The sequence below is a fragment of the Conger conger genome, chromosome 4 (assembly GCF_963514075.1).
Source record: "Conger conger chromosome 4, fConCon1.1, whole genome shotgun sequence".
NCBI classification, from domain to species: domain Eukaryota; kingdom Metazoa; phylum Chordata; class Actinopteri; order Anguilliformes; family Congridae; genus Conger; species Conger conger.
This window is the reverse complement of record NC_083763.1, coordinates 26,435,013-26,453,723: the sequence shown is the minus strand read 5'-3', so window position 1 is coordinate 26,453,723 and position 18,711 is coordinate 26,435,013. Positions and strand designations below refer to the sequence as shown.

Here is an 18,711-nt window from a genome sequence, read left to right as displayed (position 1 = left end):
ATTGAATCATTAATAAAGCACATAAAATGATGGTTTACAGTACTGAGGCATATTTATGTATTTTGTTCCATGCTTCTGGATAATCACAAAGGGTGGAAGGAAGAGTATGTACCTTCATATACATCTATAGCAGACATCCCACCTCTCCCAGAAGGTCTGGGAGTCTTCTTGAATTTGTGACCAGCTCCATGATACCAAATACTGTGTGCATAAATGTTTAGTTTAGATTTACTTTTTAATATTCACGCAGAGCTGTGAATTGAGTGCTGTGCACCCTTCCTGATTTCCTCTATTTGTGCATATTTGTCACACTGAATGTCACTTTAGTCAAAGTGTAATATTAGACAAAGGGAACCTATTCTTCTTATGAAAAGGTAATTTACACCACCTTAAACTTGCACCACCTTTAGAAGCAATAATTGCAACCAAATGCTTCAATTTTATATCAGTCTTTCTCATCACTGTAGAGGAATTTTAGCCCACTTTTGTTGCAGAACTGTTTCTATTCAAACAAGTTGGTAGGTTTTTGAGCATGCACTGCTCATTTCAGATCTGCAGGACCTTTTTAAAGTTTATTTTCAGCCACTCAGATGTGGACTTGCTTTTTTGTCTGTGATCATAGTCTTGCCGCTTAAACCAATTACACTCCAGCTTCAGCTCATGGACCAATGACAAGACATTCAAGAATGTTCTGCTATAGAGCAGAATGCATGGTTCTTTCAAGAATGGCAAGTCTAGGTCCTGAGACAGCAAAGCATTCCAACACTATCACACAACCACCATGTTTGACTACTGGTATGATGTTCTTACTGTAAAATGTTGTATTTGCTTTACACCAGACATACATGTCTCCCATTATTCCCATTCTCTTTTTTATTGGGGAGCAAAAATGGCAATGCCAGATTGTTAAAAAGACTCTCTGCTAGCAAGAACAGCAGTTTAGATTCTTATCATTCTCTTATTTACAAAACAGGGCAATAAAACTCTACCCTCCCCCATGTCATGCTCACATTTACAACACTCACCTTGCCACAGACTCAGAAAATAAAAGGCATATTCTAACAATCCTTGATAGCATTTCTCTACATCAAAAAAATCATGTTCCTGTATATATACAATTCAGAAGTTGCATGACACATAGTTGACACAAAACACATCGTTTTTTTCTTAGCTCGCTTTTATCACGTCCAGTCAACATATTTCTGGTTTGGTAGAAATGCAAGTTTGTTTTGCAAATTATTATATATTTATATATTTATTGTATTTATGCAACCAAATATCCCACCTGGTTATGAAGCTACGACTGTTTTCTGACTAGTGTTGAAGTTTATTTCATAATCCGTTCAGCCATTTTTGAGAAAACTATATTTTTGCAAATTCCATCTTGGACTACTTCTTATTGTTTCATAAATGCATTGATAGGTCATTTCAGTACATGGCATGGCAAGCTTCTTGTACAGGGTTTCCTACCCCTTTCAACAAGGTATAATGTGTCATATTGAGATGACAGCCAGTTTAGGAATATTGCTTAATTCGCATAGCAGAATGAATAAACAGACGTGCATAAACACAGAACTTGCTATAGATAAAGTTCATTTTACTGGCTAGTGGGGCTAACTGGGCTCTGGTTAACCTACATTGAAGTAAAGTTCAAGTTTTAAATGTAATGCAGATTGATTATAAAGCGTTAGGGTGAGTAATCCTTTATGGAGAGCTTTTTGGACACTTTGGGCATGCTTTATAAAATCATACTCTTATATATGTGAATAAGGGCGGCACGGATGGCGCAGTGGGTAGCACTGCTGCCTCACAGCAAGGAGGTCCTGGGTTCGAATCCCCGTCGGCCGGGGCCTCTCTGTGCGGAGTTTGCATGTTCTCCCCGTGTCTGCGTGGGTTTCCTCCGGGTACTCCGGTTTCCTCCCACAGTCCAAAGACATGCAGGTTAGGCTGATTGGAGAGTCTAAATTGCCCGTAGGTATGAGTGTGTGAGTGAATAGTGTGTGTGCCCTGCGATGGACTGGCGACCTGTCCAGGGTGTATTCCTGCCTTTCGCCCAATGTATGCTGGGATAGGCTCCAGCCCCCTGCGACCCTGTTCAGGATAAGCGGGTTCAGATAATGGATGGATGGATGGATGGATATATGTGAATAAAAGACATGTGACAGTTAATTTTCTTAAAAATTTGTATCAAAAAATCAGTTTTTTTTTTAAATTACATTTTCTGATCATTCATGTGTCTGGACAAAAATATCTGCAGATGTTTTGTATTTGGAGAGATTTGGGGACACTTGAGGACATCTGGGTGCTCATGTGGAATTTGAATGCCCATCGATATCTTTACCATAATTTGTGCACAAATTGCCATCAAGTTTTCTGAAGTAGTTCTCGGTTGGTCCTTGACTTAGAATTTGAGACATTAAGTGCTAAACTATAAAAGAATTACGCGTTTACAAATTTACGAGTTTTTTGTATTTTTGTGTACACAGAATGTACATGCTCTGTCATAAATTTGTGGCCGATCGAAACAATATGGCTGGGATCCTGTAAAAATGTATTGCTGCTTTTGATCCATTGTGTAGCCTATGCCTTACATGCATCAGAAATATTGTTGCTTTCAAACCAAGAGATGCCGCTGTTCTTACAGTAGGCCATAGCAGCGGCTGAGCTCGGTAGGTGTATACTACGGGAGAAGGGCTATGTAGGGTAATACGAATACCATCTGATTGTTGTAAAATAATTGTATTGTCAGGTTTGTTGACACTACAGCAAATCAGTTTTTCCCCCAGCATAGTCTATCATCCAAACCAAAGATTTCATAGACCCATAGAGAGGGTGGGCTATGTGGAGCTTGTGGAACTCTAGGTACATTAAAAATATATATAATTGAGACAATAATGACTTCAATAATGAAGTTGAATATGTAGACAGAAACTGGAAGCAATGACAGAAATTATCCAGTGTTTTAGGCTAGCCCAACAGTGGCTAGCCTAAAACACAGTGCTAGCTAGCCACCAAAGGCTAGTGGACTAAATGCATGCAACCATGCACGTAACTAAATGCAAACATACCAAATATGTAATAGAGAAAATTTCTCACATTCACCTGGGGGGTGGTAAATTGTGTGAAAGTTATTCTTTTTCTTTTTTTTTGGGGGGGGGGGGGGGCAACTAACCAAGAAGCATCAGCATAAACACCAACACACAAAACTTGTTAAGGCACAAGAATAGCTCATGAATGCTGTTGTGCATTTGTAACTTGTCATTGGCTACAATCAATGTAGAAACCTGGGAACATATACAGCCCAAGTTCTTGAATAATATGACTGCTTTTCCCCTTTACACCTGTGGACGCATTCACAACATGTGACCACTCTGTGATTGATCCAGAAAATCTGCGATAAGAGATTAGAAGCAGCGTCATTTGCCACAAACCTGCAGTGGGGTTTTCCCTTATTTTCTCCTGATGTTCTGATAAACACTTCCCTCATTTCAGGAACAGCCAGGCCATTCTTTGGACAGAGTATTGAATCACTGCATAGGGTCCCATGACCGTCACTGCACATAACATTCTTGCATCTCATTTCATCTAGTAAAAAACTCTAAAAAACACTGCAAATATCTAAAAGATTGCAATAAAAAAAGCTAAAATGTTGAAGAAAAAAATCGAGTCAATATACATTTCCTGTATGCATTGATACAAATATACTACAATGAATTCATTGTTTTTAATTTAAAATGGTTAATTTAACAAAGCAATAGATAATATTTTAAATCCCATTGAAATTCAATGGAATAATTATAATTATTATAATATTAGAAATATTTTTTTCTTGAAATGGCAGGTTGTGTTTACATTACTGATTGCGCAACAGTATGCAAACAATCGGGAAGATATTTCTAGACTGTAAATACTAGTCTAATGTTTTACATCACTGAGCAAACCAATTATTTAACCACGTAGAACACTAATAATTAAAAAGCACATTATGTGGTGGGAGCAAAACGTCTATTATTTAAATAAATACACATAGAACAAGCATCTAACTAAAGAATATGAACTCATCCACAAACATGTTGCATTCAACTTCGATTTATCCACATTACTGCATTGCTTCCTCTCCTATGCAATAAATAGCCTCAGCGTTCAAACGGACGAGGCAGTAGATTGGTCGGAAATGTCTATTCGTGACGTGGGGCTTCTTTGTTAAAAAAACAAACAGCTGAGAATTTACAGCATAGTGAAACGGAAAAGCGAAAGACGATGTCACGTCAGGGGTCCAACTGAAATTCAGGACGGACCCCTTAAATGTGTTAATTAACAAAGTTGAGAACGTATAGGCTAGTACAGTAGTAAAAGCAGTAGTATCATTACAACAATGCCTACATTTTAATAATCATTATAGTGCGTTATAAACAATAGGCTAAATGACACCGAATCATTATTACGATTATTGCTATAGGCCTACTGCTCTATTAATATTCACTTTTTTCGTTTGTCATACTAGTAAAGCATTTTACTTACATATTTTACTAGCCTAGAGCTTAATAGGCTTTGCTCGTAGGTTGCAGACTGACAAACTGAATTACCTGTTAATACGATTTTCCACCTGTGGCACCAACCAATGTCCCCACCCAGTGTCCGATGTGTAACAAATTAACTTTTGTGACGAGAATGGACGGGTCCCATATCCACTCAATGCTATCGTAAGCTCCATTAGTTGTGTGAGTATGGGACAGCTCGCGAGCAGCGCAGGCGGACATGCGGAGAGGCAGGAGTACACGAGCGCGAGGAGGAGGTGGTGAGGGCATCAAGAGGTGTAGCAGTTAGAAGGTGATGTCGTAAAGCAGTGTCGTAAACCAGGTGCAGGGAGGGGAGGTGGAGTGGAGGGAGGAGGGGGTATGGGGGGCGAGAGAGGAGGTGACTCTCCAGCAGCATTTAGACACAGCGAAAGGATCATGGCGGATGGCCCCAGGTGTAAGCGCAGAAAACAGGCGAATCCGAGGAGGAATAACGGTGAGTAAAACTACTCCGATCTGCTGGGCTCTCTTTCGCTAAAGTGGAATATAAGGTGTTTTTTACATCCTCAACCCTCCGATGGCTTTGGAACTTCTTGAACCTCGTGTTTTTGTGAGCCAAAGTGCTGGAAAGTAGTAAGTAAGCTCTGTATTATATGCCTATGTGGTGTACCGTTATACCTGGTTCGCGTCTCTCTCTCCGCCTAGCGGTTCACTGCTCTCTGAACCGTTATACGCACCTAATCCCGTGCTGCTGGGACTCGCTTTTGTTTCCCTGTTCATGTTTCTCTGTTCTTCTTTTACTCTAAATGTATTTTCTCAGTTGTTTTATTTGTAACCTTTAAGGTGGAACTCCTTTCGGGTCGCTCTCGAGTTTCGAATTTTTTTTCTTTCTCTGTACTGAACTGAAACTTATTTGCTTGCTTGCCGGCTACCTGGTGGGTTTTCAGTAGAGCAAATGCAATAGCTTGGTAGCATAGGCTACCCCAGCGGAACAGCTTACCCGTATCGAGCTATTTTAAAATAATAAAAGTTATTCAACCATTACTTGTTATGTAGACAGTCTGTTTCTTTTATATAAAACATTTAGCGTGGAAATACTGTGACGTTTTTAGTTCGATCCCACTTCTCAGTGTGATCACAGGTAGTGGACGAAACACTGTTGCTGCATTGAGTTTAAGCGCGTGCTCATGACAATGGTTTTATAAGGTATTTAAAGGAAATTTATCCAGAAATGCGTTTTCCTCTTTGTCGGGCTCGGACTATTCTTGCTTTAACGAGATTTGCAAGTTTTCTATTTAGGCAACCACGGATAACATTATTTTTGCAATTAAAATATAAAATAGCCTATACGTAGCCTACATGAGCACTTTGTGTTTTATTGTCCGCACCGATGTTCAGTGGGGTTACATTGACTTGACATGGAGTTAATAATAACAAGGTGCACAAATGGGAAAGCACGCGCATTTTCGGGATTACTAGCCTAGCTTGCTACCTGTTTTGTACAATGCGTGTTGGGTGGTAAGGTTGAGGAAAGAGAGGGGCCTCTCTAGCTCTGTCTGCATGAACAACTGCTGCAGTCTATATAAGGAATGCATGTACATGCACAACCTCGAGTTTGGCATTCTGTTTATCTTACCGTATCTAAACGTGCTGTTAGAGGCGCGATAGTTGCGACTGGAAAAATATATTGTCCGAAACTACGCTGAACTACTCTGAGTTCGTCATTTTTGTGTAATTTCACCCATTTAGCGTAGCTACATTGCATCTCGTGTCGATGCACACGCGCGTGTGAAATAAAGTGATAGGTACAACCTAAATCATTAGGCTGAATGAGAAGTTTATTTATTCTATTAAAATGAATGAAATGTTACAGTTTTTCAATGACTGTAGTATCTTTGAGTGTTTCGTTTGGATTTTAGGGCTGTCTTGTTTTATATTCTGTATATTTCTACTTTTGTAATTCCTGAATTATTTAATTAATTCGCTCTGTAGGCGGAATGTTTTTATTAAATGTTATTGACATACACGGGTATTACCACCTTTTAATTTGTTTGATTTACAATTATGTTGTATTTTAATTGATCGTAAAAGTGTTTTTAAAGCTCTGAGTTGTTGAGTGAATGTTCAGAAGCCAAAGATAAGGATTTTCCTTCTGCGCTGACGACGAGTGTGACACACAGCGAAGTGTTGAGCCACCGAATGTCTCTGCTCAGGAGCGGTAAACATGTTTACCTGATCGGGGGAAATGGGGCTTTGGTCTTTCAAATGTCCTCTGTAAAAACAAACCTGCGAATCTAATTTCTGGACAACTAAATCCACAGATTTTGAAAAGGCGTCGTTTCGTGAAAACCGATCTATCTCTAACAGAAGGGAAAGAGATTCCTAAACGCTGCAGCAAATGGCAACTTGTGCAGGTAGAAAAAAAATGGTGTTTAGTTATCTCCTGCATGCTGGCAGCTCCCTCCTGTCAAATGGCTTCATTCTTATGGGAGGGATTTATTTACTACGCGTGTTGTCATTTTTTCCCCATCCCATTGTGTTTTAAGTAAGTGGTATGTATGTGTTGCTTTCGCGACCGACTGAGTTTGTGTGTGTGATTGTACGCGTCCGCGCCGCCTTGTCTGGGCTGTATATAAGACGTTTGACGAAAATCAAGAGACGTTAAGGTGGATGAAAATTACTCGTTGTTTCCATTTCGCCCCGTCTACCAGTGCGCTCTTTGCATCATGCTTTGCAATGTTTCCCTTTTTACGTTCCATGTGTTACGTGTGTGTCATTTCCTGAGCGAATCAAGGAAGAATGGCGGTCGACCGTTACTGCAGTACAGGCGGGGCTGCATTTATGTAGACGACCAGGTAAGCAAGGTGATAGAACACCTATAAAGGTGGCTGAATATAAGGTTATAAAATGCTGTGTATATTGCTGATGTAAAGATGACAATTTTCTTTCATTTAGTGCGCTTAATTTAACGCTGAACTTGTGATATATTTCATTCACCTCTGTGGAGTAGCCTACGTCACAATTTCAAGCATTTTAATACATTCATTTTTACCTCATTGTACAATAACTTTATTGTTCTTTATTTCTGTTTTCATTCCATTCTCTTCTATTCATATGAACCAATATTTGTGCAAAATAAATATTCGCGTTCTGTTATTTTACACCTGTTCCAGTCTGTCTTTGTACTTCAGTTAATTTCAGAGTGCATAAATCAAACGAGTGCGATGTCCTGTAAGATACTGCATAACGAAATAACGGATTCAACTTCACTTGTAATTTTAAAATGTTCAATGCTGCAAAGATACAATTGAATTGAAGTTTCACGTGAATTTGGTATTTGAAGAATTGGCGGTGAAGAATTCTGAAAGAGCGCTTTGGAATCAGAAGAGTTGGCATGCGCAGTAGGATGCGCTTCCTGCCTGTAAGTTCCCCAACTTGTCTGATTTCCAGCTGGCAGCTATGCGCAGCAGCAGTTTGCCTTCTTGCTGTCAGTGTTGATCTGGCTGCTCTGAAACCAAACGTAACCCTTCGGATGAGCCAGAGTGTGTCTGTTTACAAGATAGATGTTGTACAGATGGGTGGGGTTCCTCAGATAATGGTCTCCAGAGAAATTAGTCTGTATATCTTTTGATAGAGCAGTCTTAGTGGATTGCTTCCATCTGAGACTCATCCCAAGCCAGTGCGTCTGGTTTGAAGCATGCTCTCTCTATTACTGGCATGAAACTAACAGGCATATATTTTGTTGGAAAGAACTGTAGAATTCCCATATCAGCTACAAGCTACAGGTGGCTGAAACACATACCACATGGTGAGAACCACGCACCTCTTGATGTAAAAAAGGGCATGCAGAAGGCTTTTGGTTTAATCTCAAGAGATGCAACCCATCATCAGGAGGCACAGCATTGGCTGTCATAAAAATGTAAAACATTTGAAAGTTAAGAGTGTGGATCTTTGAGGTGTGTCTTTGCTAGACCCAGAGGTGACCAGCATATTCACAGATAGTTTCCATTCCGTACCGACAGCACCTCTCATCCACATGGATGAAGGTGAGATCAAGTCACATCAAGGTGTTAACAGCTGGCAGGATGACAGGTGTTTGCAATTGGTGGGGAGACTGCGGCTCTTTGTCACGTTTCCCTCATCCACTCCCTTTAGGAATAGCACTCCGCAGAATGGTAATTTAAGACTGCAATTTGGGAATAGAGGAATGTAGCCCATGTTAACATTCCTCACAAAATAAACAAACCCTGGCTGGTCTAGCTTTGTAGCTGGTTGAAAACAGGCCGTATTGGACTTTTGTTTAAAAGGGAAATTCAATATCATATTTAAGGAAAGGATTTGAACTTTTGAAGATTGTCAAACCAGCACCCATTCGGCTAGCATGCTGAAATCTTTAGCTGTTTTAAATCTGTGCTACCTTTAAAAAATCTTTTCAATTCTAAGAGATAAGTAAGGGTTTTACACCCAGTTCCTGCTACTGACATCAAGTGACAGAATTACATGTTTATGTGGCTGATAAAGTTTTAATAAGTGTACTAGTATATTTTTTCAACTAATACTGAATGTAACCACATGCAGTAAATTTGCCTCAAAACAATAAAAAATGTGGTTAGCTGGCATTTTTAGAAGCAATGTCCATAACAAAGCAACAGAGAAGAGAATTTCAACAGTCTACTGGGGCAGTTCTTAAAAGGCCATCTGTTAGCATTTAAAAGGTCTACTCCTGGTGTGTGGAGTTTAGTAAAAGAGGAAATTTTCATTTATCTGACTTCTTGAGAGCAACTTCCTTTGCCTCATTTGAAAGTGCCAAGTCAGGGGAAAAACAACCCCCCCCCCCCCCCCCAAATCCTCCCTACCCCCCATCCCTTTCTATCCATCTTTCAGCCTGGTAAGACACAGTAGCCAGGGGTACTGTTGCATGAACTTTGACCTAGGTACCCATGCGTGCCTTGAGTATGATTTTACTTTCTCCCCGTGTCTTTGTGAGCCCGAGAGCGTGTCAAATCGTGTGTGTGTTTAGGTCCCTTTAAAGAAAAGGACTCAAAAGAATAACAAAGCTTCCCCCCCCCCCTTTCCCCACTTTTATTCTGTTATGTTGTGTGGCGGGGAGGGGGGAGGGGCCTGCAGAGCCTGTCGGAGGTGCTGCGGTGGCCAGTATGTGGGAAGGTGATCACTCTTTTCTTCAGCCGGGGCTTTGCATAACAACGCGTCCACTCTCTTGAGATTTGCATGAATTAACGCGCGGTCGCACTGGCCCTGGAGAAACCCCTCGTTTCTTACCATAACTGTTTACTCTGCATCCCCGAGTACCCGTATAGTCGGACAAATTCTTTTGTTGTGCGATTATGAAAGAGGCAGAGAGAAGGAGCAGGGGAGACTCCGGCCGCCAGGGAAGGGGCATTGACATCGTGATTATTCTCCTGCAGCAGTGTGCAGGAAAATAAATGTGTGAGCACTGGGCAGTTGGTATCATTCAGTGTGTATCTCCTCCACCAAAAACACATGTAGAGTGTCTTTTTTTATATTCTTCTTCTTTTGTCCTCTCGCTAATGCATGCTACACAGGGGTGCTGTAACATCCATAGAGGGGAGCCAGCAGCCAGTTTTGTCCCTCTTTTTAATGATTGGTGAAAGCAGTTGCAGAACATTTTCTTCCAGTGTTTCAGACTGCCCAACCTTAAAAATGGTTGAGTGCAGAAAACACTTGTGTAGCAGCACTTCCTTTCCAGAGTGTTTTTAAACACTGGGTGGGGTCTTCTTTTCACAAGGTTTTGCGTTTGAGAGATAGCTGATTAGCCATATGAAACATTGTGCATAAATGTTTTGACTTTACTGGAAGTCTGCTGTCAGGACAGTTGGCATGTCACTCTCTGCATTTTAAACTTGCTATAGTGAATTTCTCATGGTACATTTGATTATTATTATTTTTTTTTTTTTTCATTTTGCAGACCCTGTTTCAAAAACAAGACAGTTGAGAGACGGAGAGGGAATGTTTCTTACTTATTTATATTTTCTAGGGGCATTAGCTAAAATAAAATATTAAATTATAAAACACCAACGCAGATAATAATTGAATTTTAGCCATTGTCTCCATACCTGGGCCAGAATGGACTGCTGAGGAATAAAAATCCCTTTTAGAAATATTTACCTGCAGGTGCAGTTCATTTACAGATGAAAAAGTGCAGCATCCACAAAAGGTTATGTCAGCATAAAAACAACAACAGTCCTATTTCTTTCTGTTTACATTTTTTGCTAGGAAAATAATTAACCGGACTTGAATTCCTAAACAACTACTGGTGGAGGTTAGCAATTAGTCTGTTTTTTGTTTTGTTTTTGTTGTTTTTTTTTTTTTGCACGGAAGCAAACCTTCGTCTTTAAGAAAGTTAAGCATAACACACCCCCCTCCCAAGTCAGTTTCACTTACCCTCTGAACTGCAGTTGGATGTGCTTTATTGGGGTTGGTCAGGCTGAATGCTTAAACGAGCCATTGTGTGTTAAGGCTTTGAGAGAGAGAGAGAGCTGGAGGAGAAAAGACCTAGTTACCTTTGCAGTTTGCTCGCTCCACCTCAGACACTTTCTCCTGCAGAAGAAAGGGCCCATTCACTGGCCTCTGTATAGGGAGGGAGCAGTCTTTTCACACTCTGCTTGTGGGAAACTTCTTCCCATACTGTGCATGTTATTTGCATATGCCTATTCTCTTTAGAAAAAGGCCTCGAGACTGAGGAATCTGTGGAACATTCCAAGAATTTATGAAATCTCATTACAGCCTGTTTGGTTATGTGCTCCTATTTTTTTTCTTTCCTGAGCATAATTTTGTGTCTGTGTGTGTGTGTGTGTGTGTGTGTGTGTGAGAGCGTGCATGTGTGTGTGTCTCTATCTGTGTGTCTGCCTGTGTGAATAGGTGCATGTTCGTGTGACTGTGCTGGAAGGTTATCTTCATAGTGTTTTTACGCACATATACATATTTTCTTTCCCCTCAAGTATGACAGAATCATAGTTTGTCTGGCAGGAATATCAATAAACACATTACATACAGGGTTGACTAAGGTTTGGTATTTGTTGGCAGAAATAAAAAGAAATTGGTGAAACTGGCAGGAGACTAATGGGGGAGAATATATGAATGAGTGATGCTGAAGAAATAAATGTTAACAGTGGATTTATTTTGATTAATGGGGTAGTGAAGGTTCACCAGAGCAGGTGAGGGGGGTGGTGGGGTAAGAACGGACCCCATACACATTATTGTGGCTATGGAGCTCTTTGCTTCCCTTAAATAGACTCTGGGTCTGTTCATAGTCTGGCCCAAGTGTCAGAGCTTTCTGCATGGACTCCACATTCCCAAGCTTTGGAAGCCTGCCACGTTATGACATCACTGGCACCTGCATTGTTATATGCACCTGATGTGTAGATTAAGGATACTTTCACCTGTCCCAGTTTACCATGCTCTATAAAGCAACCGACAAGATATTTTGCATTATCTGACAGTCCAGGGAAGTCTGGGGCTGAATTGGCTCAGATGAGCCAATAGATGAGCTTATATTTACTGGAATGTTTTGAGGGCAGTATTACAGGAATTGGAATGTTCTGAGGGCAGTATTACATGTGATTGGTTCTAATAGACAGCCAATCAAAGAACGGAAGAGGTGTTGCCAGTATGCAACATGCCAGGTGTATGCCAAAATGGCAGCTGCGGCTTCCACCAGCAGATTTAGCGTGGTGGTTAGCTTGATGGTCTCTTGATGCAGGAGACCAGGCTTCAAGGCTTACCGGTTCCTTTCTTTTTCCCTTTGTTTCGCTCACAAATAATAATAATAGTAATAATAATAATAACATAATGTTCTGGGTATGGGGTTTGTAATTTTGTTCATTACTTCCTGCTGCAAATGATCCCACCGCCTCGCTTTCTTGACTGGGTGTCTGCTAGACCCAATAACATGCACTGTAATGCTGACCTCAGAACACATTCCAATAAATATAAGTCCTATGTGCGACTAAACTGGCTTATGTCATCTGATACTGGCTGAGAAGCAAAATGTTTTGGCCACACAAATCGCTGTGGGCCGGTTGCTCTCAGCAGTGAGTGAGTGAGATAGCTGTTTTTTATGGGTCCAGATGAAAGAGTTGTGTGTGTTGGGGAAAAATAGATAAAACTGACAAAGTAAGCAGGGGAGAGACATGGAGTGAGAGACTTGGTTTAGCTATTTTGGTATAACACAAAATAAAACACAACAATATGTGCAAGGGTTGCCAATATTTTTGTTGAAGATATACAAGTATCACATGGACAGTACCCAAATTCAGGCAGAGTTAGATTTAGAATCTGGAAAGTAAATTGTACCTACCTATCCCTATCCCTTCTGACTGATCTGTTACACCTGCACATAAATCAGTGTTGGAAAGCACCATAAGTACTGTATAATGGAGTAATTTGGCTGCTTACATAAATTCCTTAAGTTTCATTAGTTGTCAATTTTCTGATCTTCAAGTGAGTATTGAAATTTAATGTAACATGTATGTCTATTAAAACATTAAGCTTCAGCCTGTTACATAAGAACATCTGTAATGATAATTTCCATTACCATTTTTATTATTGTCTATTTGCTTGATGTGTACACCTATCTAGGCATATTCGTATAGCTGAAATATTACTTATCCATTAATACATCTGGGTATTTGCTGAAGCAATCCAGGTTAAGCACTAAAATGCAAAAGCCCCAGTGATGTCACTTACCAGCACCTGAAACCCACAGTGATGTCACTTAACTGGCACCTGAAACCCACAGTGATGTCACTTAACTGGCACCTGAAACCCCCAGTGATGTCACTTAACTGGAACTTGAATGCCCCAGTGATGTCACTTAACTGTTACCTGAAACCCCCTAGTGATGTCACTTAACTGTTACCTGAAACCCCCTAGTGATGTCACCTGACCAGTCTATTGCATAAATCAGTGCATAAATGCATAAATCCATAGTTCTCCAGTAAATTTCCAGCTGTATAAATGGGGAGGTAATGTCGCCATTGTTTGTGCATATTTGGTAGGAAAATACAATCCAATCAAAAAGGCACTTAAGGGGACAGTCAGCGCTCCTGCAAAAATCAAGTTGGTCCTAATGGAAAATGGCTCTAAGCGTTACCTGTTGATTGTGTTAATCAGCCGATCGAAGCTAGATATGACGACTGGGTGCCGTCGTCATCGAGTGTTCAGTATAGCAGGGGTGGTCTTTCTCCTGTTACACCACCATGTCATACATCACTCGCTTTTGTGTTGATGTCTCTCCATGTACAGTGGTGTGAAAAAGTGTTTGCCCCCTTCCTGATTTCTTTTTTTTTTTTGCATGTTTGTCATGTTTGTCACACTTAAATGTTTCCGATCAAACAAATTTAAATATTAGTCAAAGCCAACACAAGTAAACACAAAATGCAGTTTTTAAATGAAGGTTTTTATTATTAAGGGAGAAAAAAATCCAAACCTACATGGCCCTGTGTGAAAAAGTGATTGCCCCCTAAACCTAATAACTGGTTGGGCCACCCTTAGCAGCAACAACTGCAATCAAGTGTTTGCGATAACTTGCAATGAGTCTCTTACAGCGCTGTGGAGGAATTTTGGCCCACTCATCTTTGCAGAATTGTTGTAATTCAGCCACATTGTAGGGTTTTCGAGCATGAACCGCCTTTTTAAGGTCATGCCACAGCATCTCAATAGGATTCAGGTCAGGACTTTGACTAGGCCACTCCAAAGTATTAATTTTGTTTTTCTTCAGCCATTCAGAGGTGGACTTGCTGGTGTGTTTTGGATCATTGTCCTGCTGCAGAACCCAAGTTCGTTTCAGCTTGAGGTCACAAACATTCTCCGGACATTCTCCTTCAGGATTTTTTGGTAGACAGCAGAATTCATGGTTCCATTTATCACAGCAAGTCTTCCAGGTCCTGAAGCAGCAAAACAGCCCCAGACCATCACACTACCACCACCATATTTTACTGTTGGTATGATGTTCTTTTTCTGAAATGCGGTGTTACTTTTACGCCAGATGTAATGGGACACACACCTTCCAAAAATTTCAACTTTTGTCTCGTCAGACCACAGAGTATTTTCCAAAAGTCTTGGGGAACATCAAGATGTTTTCTGGCAAAATTGAGACGAGCCTTAATGTTCTTTTTGCTCAGCAGTGGTTTTCGTCTTGGAACTCTGCCATGCAGGCCATTTTTGCCCAGTCTCTTTCTTATGGTGGAGTCATGACCACTGACCTTAACTGAGGCAAGTGAGGCCTGCAGTTCTTTGGATGTTGTTGTGGGGTCTTTTGTGACCTCTTGGATGAGTCGTCGCTACGCTCTTGGGGTAATTTTGGTCGGCCGGCCACTCCTGGGAAGGTTCACCACTGTTCCATGTTTTCGCTATTTGTGGATAATGGCTCTCACTTCTCACTGTGGTTCGCTGGAGTCCCAAAGCTTTAGAAATGGCTTTATAACCTTTTCCAGACTGATAGATCTCAATTATTTCTTTCTCATTTGTTCCTGAAATTTTTAGATCTCGGCATGATGTCTAGCTTTTGAGGATCATCTGGTCTACTTCACTTTGTCAGGCAGGTCCTATTTAAGTGATTTCTTGATTGAGAACAGGTGTGGCAGTAATCAGGCCTGGGTGTGGCTAGAGAAATTGAACTCAGGTTTGATAAACCACAGTTAAGTTATGTTTTAACAGGGGGGGGCAATCACTTTTTCACACAGGGCCATGTAGGTTTGGATTTTTGTTCTCCCTTAATAATAAAAACCTTCATTTAAAAACTGCATTTTGTGTTTACTTGTGTTGTCTTTGACTAATATTTAAATTTGTTTGATGATCTGAAACATTTAAGTGTTACAAACATGCAAAAAAAAAAAAAGAAATCAGGAAGGGGGCAAACACTTTTTCACACCACTGTATGTAGCTGAGCAAGTGTGCATGTATTCTGGTAGAGAAGAAAAATCAAGGACCTGAAAGTCCTCACCGGTATTTCTTGTTGTAATTACTGTACCTGGATTTGCTAATTAGCACAATTCTTCAGCCAGGAGGTAGAGCTAATTAGTCAAATCAACTGGCTGTGTTCATGGGTGGAAGAAACTCATTGCAGGTCTGTGTGTACGTGTGGCCCATGTGTGTGTGTATGTGTGCAGGTATTTGTATGTGTGTGTACATGTGGCTTGTGTGTGTGTATGCATGTAGGTATGTGTATGTGCATACATGTAGAATGTGTTTCTATGCATGCATGCAGGTATGTCTATGTGTGTCTACATTTAGCCTGTGTGTGTATGTGTGCTTGTGTGCAGGTATGCATGTGTACATGTGGCCTGTGTATGTGTGCATGTGTGCAGGTATGTGTGTGTACATGTGGCCTGTGCATGTGCATGTGTGCAGGTATGTGTTTGTGTGTGCAGAATGGTGTGAGTATAAACGCATTTGGACAGCAGCAGCGATAAACCCCATCGACCCTGGAGTGAGTTCTCCGTGCCTCCAGAACCCCCTCTCCTCTGTGCCGACATGAATTAGGGCTGGGCAGATAGGTTAGGCGGATTACCTCCTCGAACGGATCCCTCGACTGTGTGTGACTCAGGGAACAGCGCAACTATATGAGGCAGGAAATTAAGTTTTCTCTGCTTGCACTCTCTGTGGAGTCGGGGGGGATGAAATGACAGTGTACGCTGTCTGTGAGTGTGTGGGTGTGTGTGTGTGTGTTTGCGCGCGTGTGTGTGTACACTGTTGATGGCTCCACTTAATTGCCTTCTCCAGGGGTAATTGCCCGTGCTGTAAATTGGAAGCGGGTGACTGTTGATAAAGCTTTTTTAATAACGCGCGTGGTAGCGGGTCTCCGGCCGGGGTCCCCTCGGAGTGCCGTCCTCGCCGTGTCTCCTCGCTCCGAGGTAAAAACCCGTCACTGAAGCGGTAAATGGAATCGGCCGCCCACACCGGGGCGGACCCCCGGCCCCCCGGGAGGGCCCCTCGACAGGCCTGGCGACGCAACGCGCTCCCCCTGTTATCAATGTACGACACAGACTGCCCGCTCTGCGGTTAAATTCCCCGTCGCTACAGGTAACTCAGTTAGAGCGAGAGAGGTAGAGAGACTTAATTTCCTCTGCAGCGACACACACAATTCTGGGGTCCATTCAGCGAGGTAATCCTTGTCACCCTCCTGTCTGGCTCTTACAGACATCTGGCCATTGTGCGTATCTCTGTCTCTCACTCTCTCTCTCTCCCGTCGCTCTATCCTGAGAGAGTGGGCCAAGGTACGTCCGGTGAAGGAGGGAGAGCAGATCTTATTAGTGGATTTGCAGGATGCACGCAGAATTTTAATCAAATAGTCTGACCCTGTTATCCTGCAGCAGCATGTGAGGCCATGATACTCTCACAGACAGAGTAGAGAGCACATCATTCAGCTCAGAGTGTTTTTAAAACACACACAGTACACACACACACATATACGCATACATGCAAACAAACACCCACCCACACACAAATGCACAGTGAATATAGAATCCGCACCTGAAATTTGTGTAGGTCGACCCTAAAGCTGCCACACTGGCCGGAAACCCCCCGTAAAGCTGATAACAAGTTCCCTTCGCTCGTCTCGACCGTGGTGACTAAGCACAGTCCTCACACCGCAAGTGAAATCACCACTTTTACAGAAATGTTAGTCATAGGGTTTATTAGTCAGAGAGGCTCCCATGAGAAACATCTGTGGCTATAAACACATCCAGCGAGGGTCAGCGGGAAAAGGAAGTGCAGCTAGAGAATGGACTGAGCAGGACGGAGAGAACACGAGAAAAAGACGAGTCTCTTCTGTTCTCTGGGACTTTGGTTCCAGGTGTGACACTGTTGTGGGTCTGTGCCTGTCTGCCCCCCCCCCCCCATCACATCCAGGGGTGGCATCAAGCCTAGTTCTCCCATGATTCCAAGCTGTCCTGGGAGAAGCTATCCCCCTCCCAGGAGAACAGCCCACGCGCCGCGATCCCTCGTTGGCGTTTACAGTACGCTTAGCTCGCTCTCTCTGTCTCTCTCTCGAGCAGACGGGCACATTCTACCCTGTCTGTTTAAAAGGGTTTTATTTCTCTCTGTGCAGTTCAGGGCCCGTGAGGAAGCTCGTCACGCTTGACTGATTCATGCCGTTGCTTAACGGGCGGTGTTTGTGTTGGGCTCTCCTAACAGTTCAGTCCCCAGACGTTTCGCCACACAATATTTACCTCTTCCTGGACTTCCCCTGATACCGCGCGTCAGTCTGCTGAATACCTTTCCCTCGAATGCTCGGCTGTGGGGAGGGGGAAGGCCGTTCTGCTCCAAGCAGGAAAAGGACCGAGGCAAGGTGGGGGTTTTTTTTTGCCCCGTCACCCCCTACCCACCCCAATCTTTTTTTTTGTGTTCTGCTCTCCTCCAAGGTGATGAGGGGAGGGTGGGTTTCAAAAAAGCCCCCCCCCCCCCAGGAGGGCTTTAACACAGCGGCTGAGTGAAGCTCACAGCTGTGCCTCGTTTCGCCCGTGCTCCGCCTCCCCGCCGTCAGCTCTGGGAATCACAGCAGTCAAAAGTGACCTTTCACCTGTCCGCGTCCCTCCCTCCCCCACCCCCACCTGCCAAACGCGCTCCGCAGGAGACGAGAGGAGGCGGGGCCTGTCCGTGCTGGAGGTGCTGTTTACAGTCGAAAGATTGGCTCGGAGTTCCCCCCTGCCCTGGTCCCACAAACCCACAGTGCACGCCGGCTCCCCCACCAGCCCAGCTCTTAATTAATTAGCTTCGGCTGAGCTGTTTATCGAATACCAGTCTGGACTTGACTCCGCTTGACGGTTATCTGCCCGATAATTCCTTCATGAGAGAAAACGCATTGTTGTTAGGTGTATCTGCACGTATTAAACAATCAAGTTCCATTTGCGCACGGTTTGTAAACAAATTTGTATTAGTGATTTGTTTTCCCCACTGAAGTAATGAGCTGACTGTATGTGTGTAGGTTCTAAAAGACCCTGCTCACCTGGCAAAATTAGGAACTGACAGTCAGAACAGCGAGAACTTCAGCTGGTAAAGAAATGCAGCCCTTCCTCAGTTTTCAGTGTACTTTAACTTTTTTAATGTTAATGTCTATCAGTAGGCAACAATATATTTTGAGTTTTTTTGTTTTAAAACCTAGTGGCAAAGTAAGTTCTATGCAGAAAAAAATCATTTGAGAGGTTAGAAGTTA

General features: G+C 42.3%; 1 protein-coding gene across 1 annotated transcript in view; it reads left to right on the top strand.

The window, feature by feature from the left end:
- The first annotated feature begins 4,897 nt into the window (after positions 1-4,897).
- Positions 4,898-18,711, top strand: part of zeb1b (zinc finger E-box binding homeobox 1b) — an 83,969-nt gene continuing 70,155 nt past the window's right edge. Inside the window, exon 1 of the mRNA XM_061238161.1 lies at positions 4,898-5,013. Coding sequence (XP_061094145.1) covers positions 4,899-5,013 — 115 coding nt within the window. The 5' untranslated portion in view covers position 4,898. The remainder of the gene's footprint in view (positions 5,014-18,711) is intronic.